The sequence below is a fragment of the Salvia miltiorrhiza genome, chromosome 7, assembly GCF_028751815.1.
Source record: "Salvia miltiorrhiza cultivar Shanhuang (shh) chromosome 7, IMPLAD_Smil_shh, whole genome shotgun sequence".
Taxonomy (NCBI): domain Eukaryota; kingdom Viridiplantae; phylum Streptophyta; class Magnoliopsida; order Lamiales; family Lamiaceae; genus Salvia; species Salvia miltiorrhiza.
The window spans coordinates 1,893,016-1,912,429 of NC_080393.1; the positions used below are offsets into that span (position 1 = coordinate 1,893,016).

At 33.2% G+C, this 19,414-nt stretch overlaps 3 protein-coding genes across 5 annotated transcripts in view; 2 read left to right on the plus strand and 1 right to left on the minus strand.

Moving 5' to 3' along the window:
* The window catches only part of LOC130991483 (phosphatidylinositol/phosphatidylcholine transfer protein SFH6-like), a 52,303-nt gene that overhangs the window by 13,426 nt on the left and 19,463 nt on the right, over positions 1-19,414 (plus strand). The window lies entirely within an intron of this gene.
* LOC130991485 (uncharacterized) lies at positions 3,388-7,663 on the minus strand. 3 transcript variants are annotated; one of them, XM_057915740.1, is made up of 6 exons: positions 7,268-7,663; positions 5,492-5,593; positions 4,948-5,347; positions 4,381-4,751; positions 4,161-4,307; positions 3,388-4,084 (listed from the first exon to the last, which is right to left on the minus strand). In XM_057915740.1, exons 2-6 carry the CDS (start codon positions 5,564-5,566, stop codon positions 3,824-3,826), a joined length of 1,254 nt encoding a protein of 417 aa, XP_057771723.1. In that variant the 5' UTR covers positions 5,567-5,593; positions 7,268-7,663; the 3' UTR covers positions 3,388-3,823. The 3 variants fall into 3 exon arrangements, with proteins under 3 accessions (XP_057771723.1, XP_057771725.1, XP_057771724.1); XM_057915742.1 differs by having other exon boundaries at positions 5,492-5,605; positions 7,268-7,646; XM_057915741.1 differs by lacking the exon at positions 7,268-7,663 and adding an exon at positions 6,282-6,449.
* Positions 17,188-18,178, plus strand: LOC130991486 (uncharacterized). The gene is made up of 2 exons (XM_057915743.1): positions 17,188-17,509; positions 17,588-18,178. The coding sequence occupies exons 1-2, from the start codon at positions 17,210-17,212 to the stop codon at positions 17,996-17,998; spliced, it is 711 nt and encodes a 236-aa protein (XP_057771726.1). The 5' UTR covers positions 17,188-17,209; the 3' UTR covers positions 17,999-18,178.

The window sequence follows — 19,414 nt, forward strand, 5'->3', positions numbered from 1 at the left end:
CTCTTACAGCGTAATTATCAGTATCTGTATTAGTAGTATCATCTTTATAGTTCCAGCCGGAAAATCAGGTTCGGGATAGTCAAGATTGTCTGATTTGTCGAACGATTCCGGTTGGAACTATAAAGATGATACTACTGATACTAATATTGATAGTGACGGTGTAAGAGATGAGGAGGAGGAGGAGGAGAATGACAACAACGGTGAAGGACATGAAGAGGAAGACGATGGCAACGATGGTGACGACGAGGACGATGGCGGCGACGATTAGTTGAGAAACATTAATGTAGTTTATTATTATAGTTTATTATATAAGTAATGAGTATTATTTTTAGAGGGTACTCTTTTCCCTTCTTGATTTTCAAGAAGGTTTTGACGAGGCCCGCCCACTTGGGTTCTAGGTTTTTTTTCTTTTTCTTAAAGTATGTTATATATAGATTTAGTGTTTTAAAATTTGGAGTATATTACAATAAATATTATAATTATAAAATATTAAATATAATACTAAGGTAGTGAAAAATCAAAATAGAGATTCAAGATATAATAAATATAAAATTAAATAGAAAAAGAAAAATATAAAAATAATACTACTAGTAAATAAAATAAAAAAGAAAAATAAACTTTCTCCTTCTTCCTCAACGTCTCTCTCTTATGGAAACGCCGAAGCACACATGCTTGAAACTCAAAATAGCGATGGGCGGCGGCGAACCTGCACCCATTTTTGTGAAGGGTACCTGGTACCCGACCCGCTTCGACCTTGCCACCGACGCCCACCAAGCTTGACTTGCCGCGGTAGGGTACATTAATGGTAACTGAAATTTTCTCGAGGCGGAGTTGAGGAAATTCTCGAGCTCCTTATCCGCTAGGTTTTTAAGGAGCTGGGGCGGTTTTTGAGCAGCTGAAGATCGGCGTCGGCCGAGCCAGCCCTTGTGCGGATGTGAAGGACAAGGCCTTCTCAGCCGTCACGATGGAGCCAGACGGCCGCGCCGTTGTGGAGGCCGGCGGCTTCAAATTCATGCTCTGAATTCTGAATTTGCCAACAATTCCGAGTAAAATTTAGGATAAATTGAATTTTCCGATCAAGGAGGAAGAGAGTGTGAATAGTGAAGGAAGGAGTTGTGTTGTGTGAGGATTTTTACCAAAGATGGGGGAGATTGGGGCTTTTTCGTTTTGGAGAATGAAGATTTTCCACACAAAAAGGACATCGTCTATGTAAGTTTCAATTCAACACTCCAACGATCCAAAAAAATTGGAGGGACGGAATTGCAAAAATTGAAAAGATGGTTATTTAAATTGTCACATTTCAAAAATCGCGTTGAAATTACAATATCAAATTACTTCGTGATTTTATTTATCAAAATCCCTAATTATATTTTTCATATTGGAAAAAATCTTTTTATTTAATCTCCCCCTATTGTGAGCTCCAACCAGAATAACTCAAAAATAAATTGGAGCAGATGAACTTATTTTTCAGAAGTTTATAAGGTCTTCGAGCTTATTTAAGTACCAATTTCAATCCCCCAAACGTTGACACTCCTATCGTCTTTAACACCCTAATGTCAAAATTGACGTTGTTTACTACTTCAATGTGTCAAAACTGAAGCAAATAAGGTCCCCGCATTTTAACGGCCACCCAAAGCGCAGCTCTAAAAGGGTCAAGTGCCCTAAAAGTCAAATGTATAGTGCCCTGTCTTTCGTGATTCCCCAAAATTAAATCAATCAAATACATTCCACATATCTCTTATAATCGATTTTCCACTCTACAATACTTTTGCATGCCAAATGATGGCTAATTATGGCTCTATTCTAATGCATCTCATCAAGTGCAACATCTACGACCTGCAAAATCCACAAGAAAGCCAATCTACAACAAAGGCCAAAACTATTGACACACTTTTTTTAATACAAATACAATCATCGTTTTTGTGTATAAATCTTGAATCAACCCTTAACCATGCACAGCCAGGGCTTGCAAGTCCTCAATGAAAACTTGCAAGCTCACATCGTCGGTGAATATAAACTCCGAACCCTCAAAATACGTCGAATTCTGAGTGACGGATGGATTTAGCTTAGCAAGAAGAAACCTTGCCTGGCTGATGTGCTGGTCACACTTGATGAATTTTGGGACTGGGATCCTTCTGGCCACCAGCGACCGCTAGGGTCCAGCGGCCATCGTTGTAGCTCCTCAGCCGCGTCCGCTGGTACCCAGCGAGCGCTGGAAACTCTCAAGATTTGAATTCTCGTGGTCTGAGCTCGGATTTGTTCATGTGTATTTTTTGAATGAAATCCATGCAAATCGGTCCAATGTTAAAATCCGTAGATTTTTAAATACACCCAGATTTTCATAGACTTTTAAAAGTCCTGAACGAATACACCCAGATTTTAAAAGTATGCAGAAATCTATTAAAGTCTTGAACCAATACACCCCCTAAATACAATTTCAAATAAATGTCATTTGAAGAAATTAGAGCTAAACTACCAATACCAAAACTTAATAATTAATAATCTAAAAAATTTGTTTTAAAATAGAGGCCCGAATAGTTGCAAGCCCACGTATATTATCCATAGCAACCCAAACAATAATTTGGAATAGTCAAAAACATAAAAATTCTAAATATAATTATATATAAAATTGATATTAATTTGATTATTATATAAAAATTCTAAATATAATTAAAAATAATATAATTTAAGATAAATATACTTTAGTTTAATATAAAAATAATAAAGAATAATTCATATTAATTAAAATTGATATTGTAAAAAAAGAAAACAATATAAGTTAAAAAATAATTGAAAAAAAATAGATTTATTCAAAAAAAAGAGGAGAGAGGAGAGAGATTTTTTTTTAATTTTAATCTTTAAATAAATATAATTTTTATATTTTAAATCCAATATTTACATAACATATATCAAATTAAAGCTCTTATCATGATCTTTAATTTGATATACATATCAAAGTATTTTATAATTAGTCGTATTTCACAATTTTAAAAAAGAAAAAAAATAGAAAAATAAGAAGAAAAAAAATGTATAGCTTATAAAGAAACCTTCAATTTTATTATAACTACAAAATTGTCTCTCTTTATAATATAGTATATATATAGATAGATTAATTTTTGGCAGATTTTGCAAAAATAAATAAATGTGAGGCTCTAGGTTTAAAGACACCCAGTCCTAAACCCGAGCGGACCGAGCCAACCCATCGGGCCAGGCCGATTTTGACAGCTCTAAACTTCACTATCAGAGCTAAAAACTCGACAGAGCTCAAGTGTGAAAGGAGAATGTTCTCCACATCAGCTGGCAACAGAAATAGAGGTTGATTTTGGTGCTGCTTTCTACTTTTGATTGTTAATATTCGGTCCTGGATCAGCTTGTTTTGACTCTATATAAATAAAGACTATTAATCATACTTTGAATCTGAAATCTATGCAATGATAATTCCAGTCTCTTACAATGTAATCAGAATTTTGCTAAAACATGTCATTTTTTCTTTTAGTTTGTTCAGGTCTTCAACTCCAATAAAACTTCCAAAATTCCAACAAAATTTTAAATAAAACTTTAATATTCCATACATCAAAGTAGTACTCCCTCCGTCCCAAAGGAAATGTCCTCCTTCTTTTGGGCACGGTTATTAAGGATGCATAATATGCCTAATCTAGTATAATATTAAGGAAATTTCAGTTTTTACTATATTAGGCAGCATATAAGATTCAATGACAGATTATGCATCATTTCAGTTTCTACTAGATTAGGCAAATTATGCATCCTTAATAACCGTGCCCAAAAGAAGGAGGACATTTCCTTTGGGACGGAGTGAGTACTATTATGTGAACTTAAAAAACTTGAATTGGATGTGATGAGATAATTCGAGTCCAAGCTGTTTGAGATGGTTCTTGTGAGCTTCCACCTCAACTTTACCCATAAGCGGAGAACAAGTATTTATTTCTTGAAACGCGTCGCAATTATCTGAAACGCGCGTCACCAGTTCGATGATATGCCTCGCACAAGACCCTTGAAACTTTAACACTTTCAAATGTTGGTGCGGACATCTAAATCTTTCGTGTGATGTTGCATTGTCAAGAAACTGCATATAAATATATATGTGTAAGAATTAATTAATGGGTAAAATGAAAAACATAGTACTACATCGTTATACCAACCACGAATTCGAATTTTTGAAGACGAGGCAATGCCGATATGAAAGCCTTCACCAGCAAGAGACAACCGTGCTCATACACTCCATTATCCACAAGGACCAACTCCTTGAGATTAGGCATTTGAGGCGGAAACCATTTCGCCAAATGCTTCTACCAAATTTGATTAAGTGAGTCATCGTGTAAATTAATTAAAATGCTAGTTAATTAAACTAGCAAGTCTAACCTTAGAATAATAGAGCTCCAAGGTGAGCTTTTGCAGTTGGGAGATGATGCAAGGAACAAAATTCTGCCCAATATATCTTGCATATCCGACAGTAAACACCGCATGAACAAGCTTCGGAACATTCTCGAAAAACAGCTTCCCCCGTTTTGTTGCAGTGAGATTAACCATGGTAAGATTTGGAGCAGAAATATAGACGGATTTTGTGGATTCTGGGCAATAATAGCTTATCCTCAACCTGTTCAACTTGAGGGCTGCGCCGCCGCAGACATGAACATCAGACGTCAAATCCGCCCTCACTCTGATATTCAGGTCCAACAACATAGGGCAATTACGCAGGATCAATGAGATGGCTTCACCACCCACTCTCATACCTGCCGAGCTAATTGTTAAAATAGGACAGTAACTTTCAATGTTTTTTAGAAATAGGACGATATGTTACGAAATTTAAAAATGAGAGCTATAGCTTCCATCATGGCTTGAAATAGAAGTGTAAATGTAAAAAATAGAAGTTATAGTTCATCATGGCTCGAAATAGAAGTGTAAATGTGAAAAATGGAAACTCCATACCTGTTAGACACAATCTCTTGAGGTAATTCATAGGTCTCATCTCTGCCAACAGCTCTTCTAGGACAAGCATAGACTCTGGTCTCCTACATTGGAAGTTGAACATCAAACACTCTACTCGTCTCGACCATGCAAACTCCAGCCATTTGGCGACTGCGCTCTTGCCTGATTTGTTTACGTAGAATTGGAGGATGAAAGATTGCAAGCAGGGGGATTGATGCGATTCGATAGCCGAATTTACCATTTTCACATACTTGCAGTTCTCCGCATCCCATGAAGTGTGCTCAATTTCAGTTTTGAAAGTGCAATCGGTGTTTTGAAAATCGAGTTTAGAGGTGTCTTTCCACAAATCCGACATCTTAAGGATTATGTCTTCAGACAGCTTACTTATCCTGTCGTCAACCTATATAAATTGATTGATCAAGTTAATAACAAAACAATCCAATGCAATAAACATAAATTAATTAATATATATAACCTAGAATCTTACTCGAAAATGCACACATTGACCGCATGCAGAAATTTACAATTAACAATAAAAGCGCACCTGTTTCCGTTTACGCTTTTGTTTTCTGCAGGGCCGCTTTGAGTCGCTTCCATCCATTACAGCCATTACATCCATTACAGCTTCAATCACTTTCTATACTTACTAAAAAAAAAACTAAATTGTTAGGATTAGTTCAATAGTTCATGCAATTCAAAAAACCAACTAACTTTCGTGACTATTCATGACTTTTCAAGTGATTAACCTAAAAATATAAAAGTCAAGAATCAAGACAATGTACGTGACTATTTATAAACATAAAAATCTAGGTGTAGAGTCTGGTCACTACTCTATGGGACTAAATTGTTAGGATTAGTTCAATGATTCATGCAATTCACAAAACCAACTAACTTTCGTGACTATTCATGACTTTTCAAGTAATTAACCTAAGAATATAAAAGTCAAGAATCAAGACAATATGCGTGACTATTTATGAACATAAAAGTCTAGGTGTAGAGTTTGGTCACTACTCTACAGGACTATATATTTATACATGAAATATCACTAATTTTTTTTATTTTAGCATCACAGCACGACCAAATTCATGAAAGAAACTACCCTCACAAAGCCTAGCCTCTAAAGCTTATACATAAATTCATTATATAACCACATATATAAACCGATAAGGCAATCATGTGATAGAATAAAGAGCTAGAACAATAGAAAAGAAGCTAGGGTATAATCGAACCGATTTTCCGGTTAATTAACCATGAAATAGGTAATCGGAAAATAAAGTCGAACATCACAGCACGACCAAATTCCCCACACACACGCACATAAGTATTGAACTTACGGCTGTGGCGCGGCGGCGGTCTGGTGCGGGGATAGATGCACATAGGTATTGAACTTACGGCTGTGGCGCGGCGGCGGTCTGGTGCGGGGATAGATGCACATAGGTATTGAACTTACGGCTGTGGCGCGGCGGAGGTCTGGTGCGGGGATAGAAGTTAGTGTTAGAAATTTATACGTTAGGGTTAGAAATTGGGCCTCGTCGATGGGCTTGTCCCAATAAAAGAAATTTGTGAATAATAACAATAAAAATAAAGAATAATCACAATCACAAATTTCTTTTATTGGGACAAGCCCATCGACGAGGCCCAATTTCTAACCCTAACGTATAAATTTCTAACACTAACTTATCCCCGCACCAGACCTCCGCCGCGCCACAGCCGTAAGTTCAATACCTATGTGCATCTATCCCCGCACCAGACCGCCGCCGCGCCACAGCCGTAAGTTCAATACCTATGTGCGTGTGTGTGGGGAATTCGGTCGTGCTGTGATGTTCGACTTTATTTTCCGATTACCTATTTCATGGTTAATTAACCGGAAAATCGGTTCGATTATACCCTAGCTTATTTTCTATTGTTCTAGCTTTTTATTCTATCACATGATTGCCTTATCGGTTTATATATGTGGTTATATAATGAATTTATGTATAAGCTTTAGAGGCTTTGTAAGGGTAGTTTCTTTCATGAATTTGGTCGTGCTGTGATGCTATATCTGTTTTCTTTTGTTTAGAGGCTTTTGAATTGCATGAACTATTGAAACTGTAGTATTCTGTAAAAAACCGAAAATCTGTAGTATTCTGTAAAAAACTAAATCTGACCCTAAAGAAATCTGTCCATTCATTCATTCAATTCAATTTACAAATCCGTCCATTCATTCACAAACAACAACAAATCTAAATCTGACCCTAAACACAAATCTGTCTATTCATTCAATTTACAAATTACATGAATGTAGATCGATTCAATTACACAGGCACAGCAGTTGGTTTACCTTTCGAAATCGGAAGCGTCAGGCTTCAGCGGCGGTCCGGCGGGTCTGCTCGTGCTGCGCTGCCGTCTGGCTGGTCTGGACGACGTCTGGCTCGTGCTGCGGTGCTGGAGACGTCAGAAGCGGGGGGCGGCCGGCGGGTCTGCTCGTGCTGCGCTGCCGTCCTGGTCTGCCAGTCGTGCAGAGAATGGAGGCGCTGGGGGTGGTCGCTGGTTAGAGAGGCGCCGGCTGCCGGCTGGGAAGTGTGGAGGAGGCGCCGCGCGGCTGGGAGGGAAGGAGGAAACTAGGGTTTCGGCTGGGAGGGAGGGAGGAAAGGGAGGCGCCGCTGGGACTCACTTGGGAGTTTCAAAATGAGGATGAGAAATTGAGAATAGGGTTTAGTTTTACCACTTGTAATATAAAATATAAAATAAATAATATATTATATATATATCATGATCGGTTCGGTTCGGTTCATAACCGAACCAAAACTAAAAAACCGACAACCGAACCGATCATGATCGGTTTTTAAGTATGAAAACCGAACCGAAAACCGAACCAGAAATTCTAAAACCGAACCGAACTAGAAATGATCGGTTCGGTCGATTTTTTCGGTTCGGTTCGGTTTATGCTCAGCCCAGAATCTGTTCAGATGAATTGCGGATTTGTAATTATCTGTAGTATAAATTGTGGCTATTAGACTTCTCCAGCCATCCAAAACAAAAACAGAAAATAAATAAAAAGAAAAAGAAAATAAAAGGGGTGAACTAAAAGTCTAAAATTCTTCCTTTTTTTTGGGTTATTAGCCTGTAAATACACGAATTTTTTATATTTTTTTAAATTTAACATGACTTTTATTTTTAGACCATAAATACATGAACTTAACATTTTTTTCTGATTTTTGACATTGATAAGAAAAAATTCTAATTTACTATTAACGTGAAGGCCGGTATACCATGTCATTCACTCTCTAATTAAAATAATGAATCAAATTACTCTATTCAAGTGCATATTTCGTAGTCCACGTCATGTATTCCGGCCTCCACCTCAACACTAAATAGAGTTTTTTCATGTCGATGTCAAAAATCAGAAAAAATGTTAAGTTCGTGTATTTGTGGGCTAAAAATAAAAGTCATGTTAAATTTCAGAAAATATAAAAAGTTCGTGTATTTACATGCTAATAACTCTTTTTTTTCCCGTGACATTTAGTAATTGTCTTGGAATCGTACTACAGATTTTTCTATGACATTAAATTTATCAAATAATAAATATAGTTTTTTTATTCACTTATATAATTTATAAAAAAAAGTAATGACACAAACAATTTTCTTTTTCTAGAATATACAAATTGCAAATCGTGGATTGTATTTTTATTTGTTTAAACACTTATTCAAATGATCGGAACTTGTTTGATGCTTTTTTTGGTCGGCAATTGGATGTGTGATCCTAGATCTTACTTGTAGCTGTAAGTTTGGTGATATTTGCAAACTGTTATGTTTTGTAGGTGTTTTTCGGCACTAAAATGATATTTTTGTAAGGGACAGGCCTTGTACTCAAATTTTATTTTTGATATAAAAAAAAAGTTTGTGTTTTCCGTCAGTTAATTACCATTTCCTATAATTTTAAACTAGGTGGTGATAGTCTTGAAAAATTATCAATATAAAAGTGTACATGAATTCATCTTAAATCTCAAATTTTGCTGCATTATATTTTGACAAATAACCGTACTCATGGAAGGAGTGTTTTATGTTGTCCAAATTTAAATTGAGGTGATCTTGAGTACACTCGGGTGTACCGTACAACCGAGTTATATCTTTATTTAAATTTGGACCCACATTCTAATTTGAACCCATAACTTGATCCAACTCATATAAATAATACTCCCTCCGTCCCAATAAAAGTGACCACTTTGTTTTGGCACGGAAATTAAGAAATGGATTGTTATGTTTTAATTGAGTGTGACCCACCAAAATTAGTGAGTAATTTTTAGAAAGTGGCCTACAATTGTTGACCAAATTAGTGAGTAATTTTGGCATTTTTAGAAAGTGGCCTACAATTGTTAACCAAATTAGTGAGTAATTGTTGACTTAATTAAAGTAAACTTTTGCCATTTTTAAAAAGTAGCCACTTTTAATGGGACACCCAAAAATGAAATGTGGCCACTTTTATTGGGACGGAGGGAGTACTATTTTAGATACGGGTCAACCCGATTGTACGGTACATCCAGGTGTACTCAAGATTTTGTGATTTAAATTTGTGCCTTAATAATTTATTTCAAAGCTAATGATGTTTTTGGACAGTAAATTAGAAGTGCTTTACTACTAAACTAGTGTATAACCCGTCGAAATTCGACGGGGAACTATTTTATATTATAATTATTATTATATATTATTTTTCAATATAGCATATAAAATTGTTTTTATATAAATTATTTTTAATTTTTAATTTTATTGGATTAAAATAAATTATTGGTACAGTTCAAGCTATAATAATCTCAACAATTTTTGTCAGTTATATGTTAATTTTTGTTGAGAGTTAAAGTAAATTATCTTTTTATATAATTTTTTATTTGATGAAATTTTATACTAAAAAGTTGATGTGAGATTGGAGATTTTACAAAAATAAGAAGAAAAAGATTTAGGTGTATTTGACATAGGATGTGATGAAGGATTGACACATTTATTCATAATCATCACTACTATCATCATCATTATCGTCAGATGTCAACGAGAGTTCCTCGTCTTCTGGTTCATCGTCATCTTCAATCTCAACGATTCCACCGAGGGGATGAAGCAGAAGTGATTGTTCAATGCCTACATTTGTGTGAGTAGACATAATAGTAATCACTTCTTCTTGAAATGGTTGATCTAATATTGATGTAGATGCTGCAGTAGATACTTCAACCTTTGATCTTGCGTTGACTTTGCATGCTGACCACCAATTTTTCTTCTATTGGTTCGTACTGGGATAGGGATAGTAAAACACTTGAACTGCATGACTGCATGATTTGGGATTTTTTTTTATGGTTTGATTTCCTTTTTTCTTTTTTACATTTTTTTCCTTTTCCAGTTTTTTTGTATTTTTTTTATATATTTTCTTTTTTCTTTTCAGTATTTTCTTTTTCTTTTCTTTTTTACTGTTTTTTTTTTCATTTTTTTTTTTAATTTTACTGTTTTTCTTTTGCATTTTTTTTTATAGTTTTGGTGTTTTTATCCCTTCCAGTATTTTCTTTTATATTTTTTTATATATTTTTGTGAAAAATGTAATACTTTTAAAATATTACATTTCTTCAAAACAATAATTACTTTTTCTGTCAACAATAATTACTTGAGTAAATAACTAAAAGTATAAGTTCCCATGAGTAAATATTACCATTAGGGTTTAGTATTCATTATTTAGGATTTAATTAGTATTTAGTGTTTAGGGTTTAGTATTCATTATTTAGGGTTTAGTATTCTTTATTTAGAGTTTAGTATTCGATGTTTCGGGTTTACAAAATATTGAATGATAGGAAATACTTATATTGACATAAGTATATAGAGTCAGGGGATTTTTTAGGACATTAACTTAGATTGATTTGAAAATTAGGACAATAACTTTCGGACTTGTAAAAATAGGACACTAATTATTTTTTTAGAGTAAAATAGGACACTAATTAATAAACGTCGTAAAAATAGGACATTTCTCAGCCAATAATTGGCTAAAAAATGTCCTGCGGATGCAACACTTATTAATTAGTGTCCTATTTTATTCTAAAAAAGAATTAGTGTCCTATTTTTACAAGTTCGAAAGTTATTGTCCTAATTTCCAAATCAATCTAAGTTATTGTCCTAAAAAACCCTCAAACTCTAAGTATATATTTGTTCTAACAAATGTATATGTTAGGCTTTATAAAAGTAAATATTACCATTAGGGTTTAGTATTCAAGGTTTAGGGTTTAGTATTCAAGATTTAAGGTTTAGTATTCAATGTTTAGGGTTCAGTCTTCAGGATTTAGGTTGTAGAAAATATTGAATGATAAGAAATACTTATATTGACATAAGTATACATTTGTACATACAAATGTATATGTTAGGCTTTATAAAAGTAAATATTACCATTAAGGTTAGGGTTTAGTATTCAAGGTTTAAGGTTAAGTATTCAGTGTTTAGGGTTTGGTATTGATTATTTAGGGTTCAGTTTTAAGAATTTAGGTTGTAAAAAATATTGAATGATATGAAATACTTATATTGACATAAGTATACATTTGTGCATACAAATGTATATCTTAGGATAAATAAAAGTTAATATTACCATTAGGGGTTTAGTATTCATTATTTAGGATTTAATTAGTATTCAGTGTTTAGGATTTAGTATTCATAATTACATTATTAACGTACATTATACTCTTGATAATTTTATTTATAATCATCAAATTTATATTTTCGTATTTATGAACGTTTACAATTATTAAATATAATTAATAATCTTGATAATTATATTTATAACCATCAAATTTATCCACATAAACTTATACTTTGTTTAATAACTATCTATACGTTAATTAAATGACAATATTATTTTTGTAAGTTAGATGTTACAGACAGAGCAAATCAAACATAAGTTGTTTTTTAAATCAAATCAAATCATTTTTTAAACGTTTTTTTTCCTTTTCCTACGTTTTTTTTCCTTTTCCTATTTTTTTTTGTATTTTTTTTATTTTTAGCATTTTTTATATATTTACTTATTTTTGTTTTGCATTTTTTTTAATATATTTTGGTTTTTTTAACCTTTCAATATTTTCTTTATTTTTCGTTGATTCCTCATAATTGTATTTCCTAGTAAATTATCTGCTGATTTGTGTTTGTTGAAAAATCATTGTTGGTGATTGTGGTTCATAATTTTTGTTTGTGTTAATTTTGTCAAGTAATTATTACTATAATATAAAGTAACTATTAGTATGAAAAAAAGTAATTTTTTAAAACTATTACATTTGTTCACAATAATTATTACTTTTGTGAATGAGAATTTGTACTTTTATTTATTTGATGAAGTAAATATTATCGTAATAAAAAGTAATTATTGATATGCATAAATATAATATTTTAAAATTATTACATTTGTTCACAATTAATAATTATTACTTTTATGAATGAGAATTAATATTTTTATGTATTTGATGAAGTAAATGTTATCATAATAAAAAGTAATTATTGATATGAACAAATATAATTTTTTTTTAAATTATTACATTTGTTTTAATTATTGTTGTAATAAAAAGTAATAATTATTATGAAGAAATGTAATGTTTTTGAAACATTACATTTCTTCACAACAATGTTTAATTTTATTCATATGAACTTTTACTTTTATAAACAAAAGTAATTATTGATATAAAGAAAAGTAAAGTTATTTTTATTGGCTAGAACTTTTATTCTTAGCTATTTGGTTAAGTAATTATTATTGTAATAAAAAGTATTATTGTTACAATAAAATGTAATGTTTCTAAATTATTACATTTGTTCACGATAATTCTTACTTTTATTCTTGATAATTTGTACTTTTAGTTATTTGATCAAATAATTATTATTGTAAGAAAAATTACTTATATAACATAAGTATATATATATATATATATATATATATATATATATCTCTTATGCTTATTAAAAGTAAATATTTTTATTAGGGTTCAGGGTTTAGGGTTTAGAAATACTTTATATTTAATAAAGATAAATACTTATATTAACATAAGTATACATTTGTGCTAGCAAATGTATATTTTATACTTATTAAAAGTAATTATTATCTTAATTAAAAATTAATTATGCATATGAATAAATGTAATATTTTAAAATTATTTTTTTTCCACGAAAATTATTATTTTTACTCACGAAAATTTGTAATGTTAATTATTTGGTTAAGTAATTATAGTTGTAAGAAAAAATAACCATTGATATGAATAAAGATAATATTTAAAAAAAAGAAATAGATGGAAAAAAATAAAAATAAAAGTTAAAAAAGTGTTGAAAATAAAAATTAAAACAAAAAAATAGAAAAAAGTACAATCTTCGATCTTTGAGGTTCCTTGTTTGGCTTTGTGATTCTCTTCTTCGATTCAAACTTTGGAATGGCTTTGAATTGCTGAGTAATGAATTCGGCAGCGTTTCAGCTTATGTAGTTGAATCGGTGAAGGTTGAAGTGATCCTCGAACTCTATTTATAGGAGAGGTCTTGAATATATCCGTTGGCGGATAGATTTGAACATTTGGAGATAGATTTAAACATTGCCGATGCTTCAATTTTCGAGGTTCCTTGTTTGGTGAGGAACGACTACTTTGGAGCAGGAGATAGAACATCTCTGAAAAGGTTAATCACCAAAAAGGAAGGGCTCTGCAGAGAAAGAACGATCCAGAGAAAAGGTACTATGATCTATCGCTTGTGGAGCGTTGTTCCATCGGATTATGTTTATTACTGAATACTTAAGGGCCTTTTTATTAGATCATACACCATATAATAGTCTTTTGTCATGCATGAATGTTTTAGTTGCAAGAAGTACAAGTGTTTCCTGTTTACGTTGACGTAACTTTGATTCATGTCTCAATTATTTGTTTGTGATGTTTGCTTATAAATGGAACGTATTAAGGGGAACGAAACATCAACAAATAAGGCTTCGTTGGTTCTTCTTTATTAGACGAGTACTTTTTTTCTTCTTTATCGAGTATCCTTTTTACTCTATAAGGATTTCTCCCTTTTGGGTATGCCTCCTAGACAAGTAACGAGTCTCGACTCTTAGTTTAATCCTCTGTGCTTTCAAGGGTTCTATTTTAGGTTTTCCTTCTTTTTTTTTATATATAATCTTTCGAATTTATATTAGTAGAATTGGCTATAGTTTAATCCTCTGTGCTTTCAAGGGTTCTTTTTTAGGTTTTTCTTTTCTTTTTTATAATCTTTGGAATTTATGTTAGTAGAATTGGCTAATAAAAAAAATGGGAACAATAATATTTACTGTTAGATAATGATCAAATTTACATTATATTAAAAAATCAAGATTTAATTTAAAAATTGAATGGTAATTGTATGAATGTACTAGAAGTTTATAGATAACAATTAGTTGCAATTTAGATCAATTATATCTCAACCAATGATTTAAACAAAAAATTCTAGAAGTTTATAGAAAACAAATAGCAACAATTAGATTGATTAAGAGGGAAAAGAACTTGACCATTGATTTAGATGAGCCAAAATTATAAATTGGTCAATATCAGAATGAAAATAACCAAATTAGATTATTATTATTATTCAAAATTATTAATATGTCCGACTCCGACGATGAGTAGTGGGCATCTACTGATTCGGACAATCTTGACTATCCCGAACCTGATTTGTCGAACGATTTCGGCTGGAACTATTTATAGTCAAGATTCGGGATAGTCAAGATTGTCTGAATCAGTAGATGATACTACTGATACTAATATTGATAGTGACGGTGTAAGAGATGAGGAGGGGGAGGAGGAGAATGACAACAACGGTGAAGGACATGAGGAGGAAGACGATGGCAACGATGGCGACGACGAGGACGATGGCGGCGACGATTAGTTGAGAAACATTAATGTAGTTTATTATTATAGTTTATTATATAAGTAATGAGTACTCCCTCAGTCCGCCAGAAGTATTCCACTTTGGCTGGGCACGGAGTTTAATAAAATTGGAGATGATGTTGATGTAGTGGAGAAATGGTCCCACCAATTTATGAGATGTGTGGTTGAGATTGAATTTGAGGTGGATTTTTTTGTAAATAAAGAGTATTTGTAAGAATAAAATATAAAGTAAGATGGTGGGACCATGACTTAAAAAGGAAAGTGGAATACTTTTTGCGGACGCCAAATATAGTAATTGTGGAATACTTTTGGCGGACGGAGGGAGTATTTTTTTTAGAGGGTACTCTTTTCCCTTCTTGATTTTCAAGAAGGTTTTGACGAGGCCCGCCCACTTAGGTTCTAGGTTTTTTTTTTCTTTTTCTTTTTCTTAAAGTATGTTATATATAGATTGAGTGTTTTAAAATTTGGAGTATATTACAATAAATATTATAATTATAAAATATTAAATATAATATATACTAAGGTAGTGAAAAATCAAAATAGAGATTCAAGATATAATAAATATAAAATTAAATAGAAAAAGAAAAATATAAAAATAATACTACTAGTAAATAAAATAAAAAAGAAAAATAAACTTTCTCCTTCTTCCTCAACGTCCTTTCACTTCCTCAACGTCTCTCTCTTATGGAAACGCCGAAGCACACATGCTTGAAACTCGAAATAGCGATGGGCGGCGGCGAACCCGCACCCATTTTTGTGAAGGGTACCTGGTACCCGACCCGCTTCGACCTTGCCACCGACGCCCACCAAGCTTGACTTGCCGCGGTAGGGTACATTAATGGTAAGTGAAATTTTCTCGAGGCGGAGTTGAGGAAATTCTCGAGCTCCTTATCTGCTAGGTTTTTAAGGAGCTGGCGCGGTTTTTACTTCCCCTGCCTTGTCTACCCCCCAGACCCCCGACCCCACCCACCCACCCCCCCCACCACCCACCCAAAAGCCAAATTTTTTTTTTTTTACTTTCCCCGCCTTGTCTACCCCCCCAGACCCCCGACCCCACCCACCCACCCCCAAGCCAAATTTTTTTTTTTTTTACTTCCCCTGCCTTGTCTACCCCCCGACCCCCGACCCCACCCACCACCCACCCCCATAAGTGCTAAAAAGACCATTTTACTTTATTTTATTTTGAATTTTCGTTGGCACTTATGGCACTATTAGTGATAGTGCCATAAGTGCCATAAAATAAAATAATAAAGTAAAATTTTTTGGCTTGGGGGGGTGGGTGGGGTCGGGGGTCTGGGGGGTAGACAGGGCAGGGGGAGTAAAAAAAAAATTCGTTGGCACTTATGGCACTATTAGTGCCATAAGTGCCATAAAATAAAATAATAAAGTAAAAATTTTTGGCTTGGGGGTGGGTGGGGTGGGTGGGGTCGGGGGTCTGGGGGTAGACAGGGCAGGGGGAGTAAAAAAAAAATTTCGTTGGCACTTATGGCACTAATAGTGCCATAAGTGCCTAACCCGACCCGCGTGCCTGATCCTACCCGGCACGCGACCCGCGCTCCTGACCCTACCCAGTCCGCCCAATTAAGGGCAAAAACGTCCCAAAGCTATAAAAATGGCCAAAATTTGTGTTTTTTCAATGTGTGGCCATAAATTGTGTTTTATGCTTCATTTTGGCTACTTCAAAATTTTACTCTAATTAATAATCTAAAAAATTTGTTTTAAAATAGAGGCCCGAATAGTTGCAAGCCCACATATATTATCCATAGCAACCCAAACAATAATTTGGAATAGTCAAAAACATAAAAATTCTAAATATAATTATATATAAAATTGATATTAATTTGATTATTATATAAAAATTCTAAATATAATTAAAAATAATATAATTTAAGATAAATATACTTTAGTTTAATATAAAAATAATAAAGAATAATTCATATTAATAAAAATTGATATTGTAAAAAAAGAAAACAATATAAGTTAAAAGACAATTGAAAAAAAATAGATTTATTCAAAAAAAGAGGAGAGAGGAGAGAGAATTTTCTTAAGTTTTAATCTTTAAATAAATATAATTTTTATATTTTAAATCCAATATTTACATAACATATACCAAATTAAAGCTCTTGTCATGATCTTTAATTTGATATACATATCAAATATTTTATAATTAATCGAATTTCACAATAAAAAAGAAATAAAATAGAAAAATAAGAAGTTAAAGAAAAAAAAGATGTATCTCTTATAAATAAACCTTCAACTTTATTATAACTACAAAATTGCCTCTCTTTTTAATATAGTATAGATATCAATAGATTAATTTTGTCATATTTTGCAAAAATAAATAAATGTGAGGCTCTAGGTTTAAAGAGGAGAGTCTGCGGCTGTGTATGTATAGGGTAGCTGTTCCTGATTTTGCATTCTCACCCAAAGCGCGACGAGCTCTAATCAATACCCTCGTTGAAGTAATGAATCCATCGTTGTCATCAGTGGAAGAGGAAGAGGAATGGGCACCAAAGTGGAAATCGCTGCATGAAAGCCCTCAATTCGTATATGGAATGCTTGATGGTTTTTTGGAAACATGGGAGGAAGAAGATTTTGAGCATATTGCTGATTCCAAACACAAGAACTGCGACGACAACTGCCACCAGAGGCTTTCGGCATTCCTTAAACAAGTTCGGGAGAGCAGGGTAATCATTCTTTCTTCTTTTGGTATGGTTTGTGTCGGCTGATTCATTATCTGTTCAATTTTTTTTGTTTCTAATTAGGGTTATGATGTGGATGATCCTCCGTGGTGTGTTATGTCCCCTTTCTTTCCGATGCATATGGACGAAATTAAAATCTACGATATTGGCTATGAAGAGTTGATTGCGAAGGTAGAGTTTGTCGTTGCACAGATCAATGGTGAAGCGAAGCAGCATGGGAAACTGTATGAATTGGATGAGATAGAGAAAGTGGTGGAGGCGTGGGCCCATAGGTGCACACTCCTTACACTTAGAGTGAAGCAAGTTAGATTATCAAGAAGAAAAAGAATGAAGCAACTTGAATCCATCAATGCCAATGCTGATGTTGTCAAGACCGTTCAAGCTACTGTGTTTGCGGAATGTTACAACGAGCGTTTCAAAGAGTTTGAACTTGTGGAGTGGAGGTTTAAACCACTCAACACTTCCTCAGCTTAACGGGTACTCTTTTTCCTCGTGCTAAGGTTTTAATGAGGCCCGGCCATTCTCTCGTTGGTTCGCCTTTCTGAATAAAATTTCTATTTCGTCATCCTATGGGTTGCATGCTTTGTTTGGGAGCATGGAAGTTATGAGGTTTTGTATTAGTATGACAACTCCACTCATATTTAAAGTAGGACTTTTACTACACAAAAGATGCCTGATGACTTTCAAAATAAAAAATTATTCTATTATTAGATATGTTAAGTAAGTTCTTAAAGCCGGTGTGGTAATTTGGAAGCAGGAATTACAGTTCACAATTAGAGGCAATGTAACAACTTCATTCACATCTTATTAAAACTTGTGCCGTTCAAAATGTGATAAGTTTTTTGTCTGACATAGGGAATATTTATTTGTAGGTTAGCCGTGAAAAAAACACACGCACACACAAAACTTATTCAATTTTGATTCTATACACGATTTATAAAACATTTCAATAGACTCAACGAAATGACACCAAATAAAAAGGTGAAGTATTTTCTAATGCAAAATGTTTCAAGTTCGAATCTATCGTCATGCGATTAGGAATTTATTTGTTTATTTACCCAAAAAAGGTGAGGTATCAAAACTTTTTATAGATCATTTTCAATATGTACATATACATATATACAACAAACCCTTTCTATTTACATGCACACTCATGTCATTCATATCATATTGGACATTGAAGTATTATTTTGGGGGTAAATTACACTTATATATTAAATTATTGATATTCTTAGAATTACAGACCGATTTAATTAAGACGAGGTTTCCTATACAATCGGTTGTATAATATAATTGGGTCACCCAAAATCAATATCCTTATCCACCTGGAGGTCCTGGTCTATTCAAACCCAAATACATATAGTAAGTGAGTTGAATTTGGACAGGAGGTAAGAACGGGTTGTATCATACCACCGGTTGTACATGAGATTTTGTGTTTAATTAAAGAAAATAAAAATAATAACACTCGGAAGGATGATCCAGCACATGCACATGCACATGTACTATATAAGTCCATATACTCATGTATGCAATGAAAAATATTTCCCAATATATCACATAAATGTATAATTAAATTAAATGGGCTCACAATAAAAAGGACAATAATTAAAGCATGAACTTTTACTAGTCCATTTGCGTAGTACATCTAGTGCCGTATGTTGCATGACGCCAACTAATATACTATCAAGTGAATTTTTTTTTTTGATCGGGCAAAGTCATGTTAGATGTTAGTAGTTAGTTCCCCATCCACTCCAAGAACCACCTTATCTCTCCATTCACCAAATCCACCTTATATCTCCAATCTCCAATTCGCTCCCAAGAGGGATCGAACCCGGGTCACTTCACTTAAGTGACACTACAAGAAAATGCGGCTCTAACGACCGAAATTTC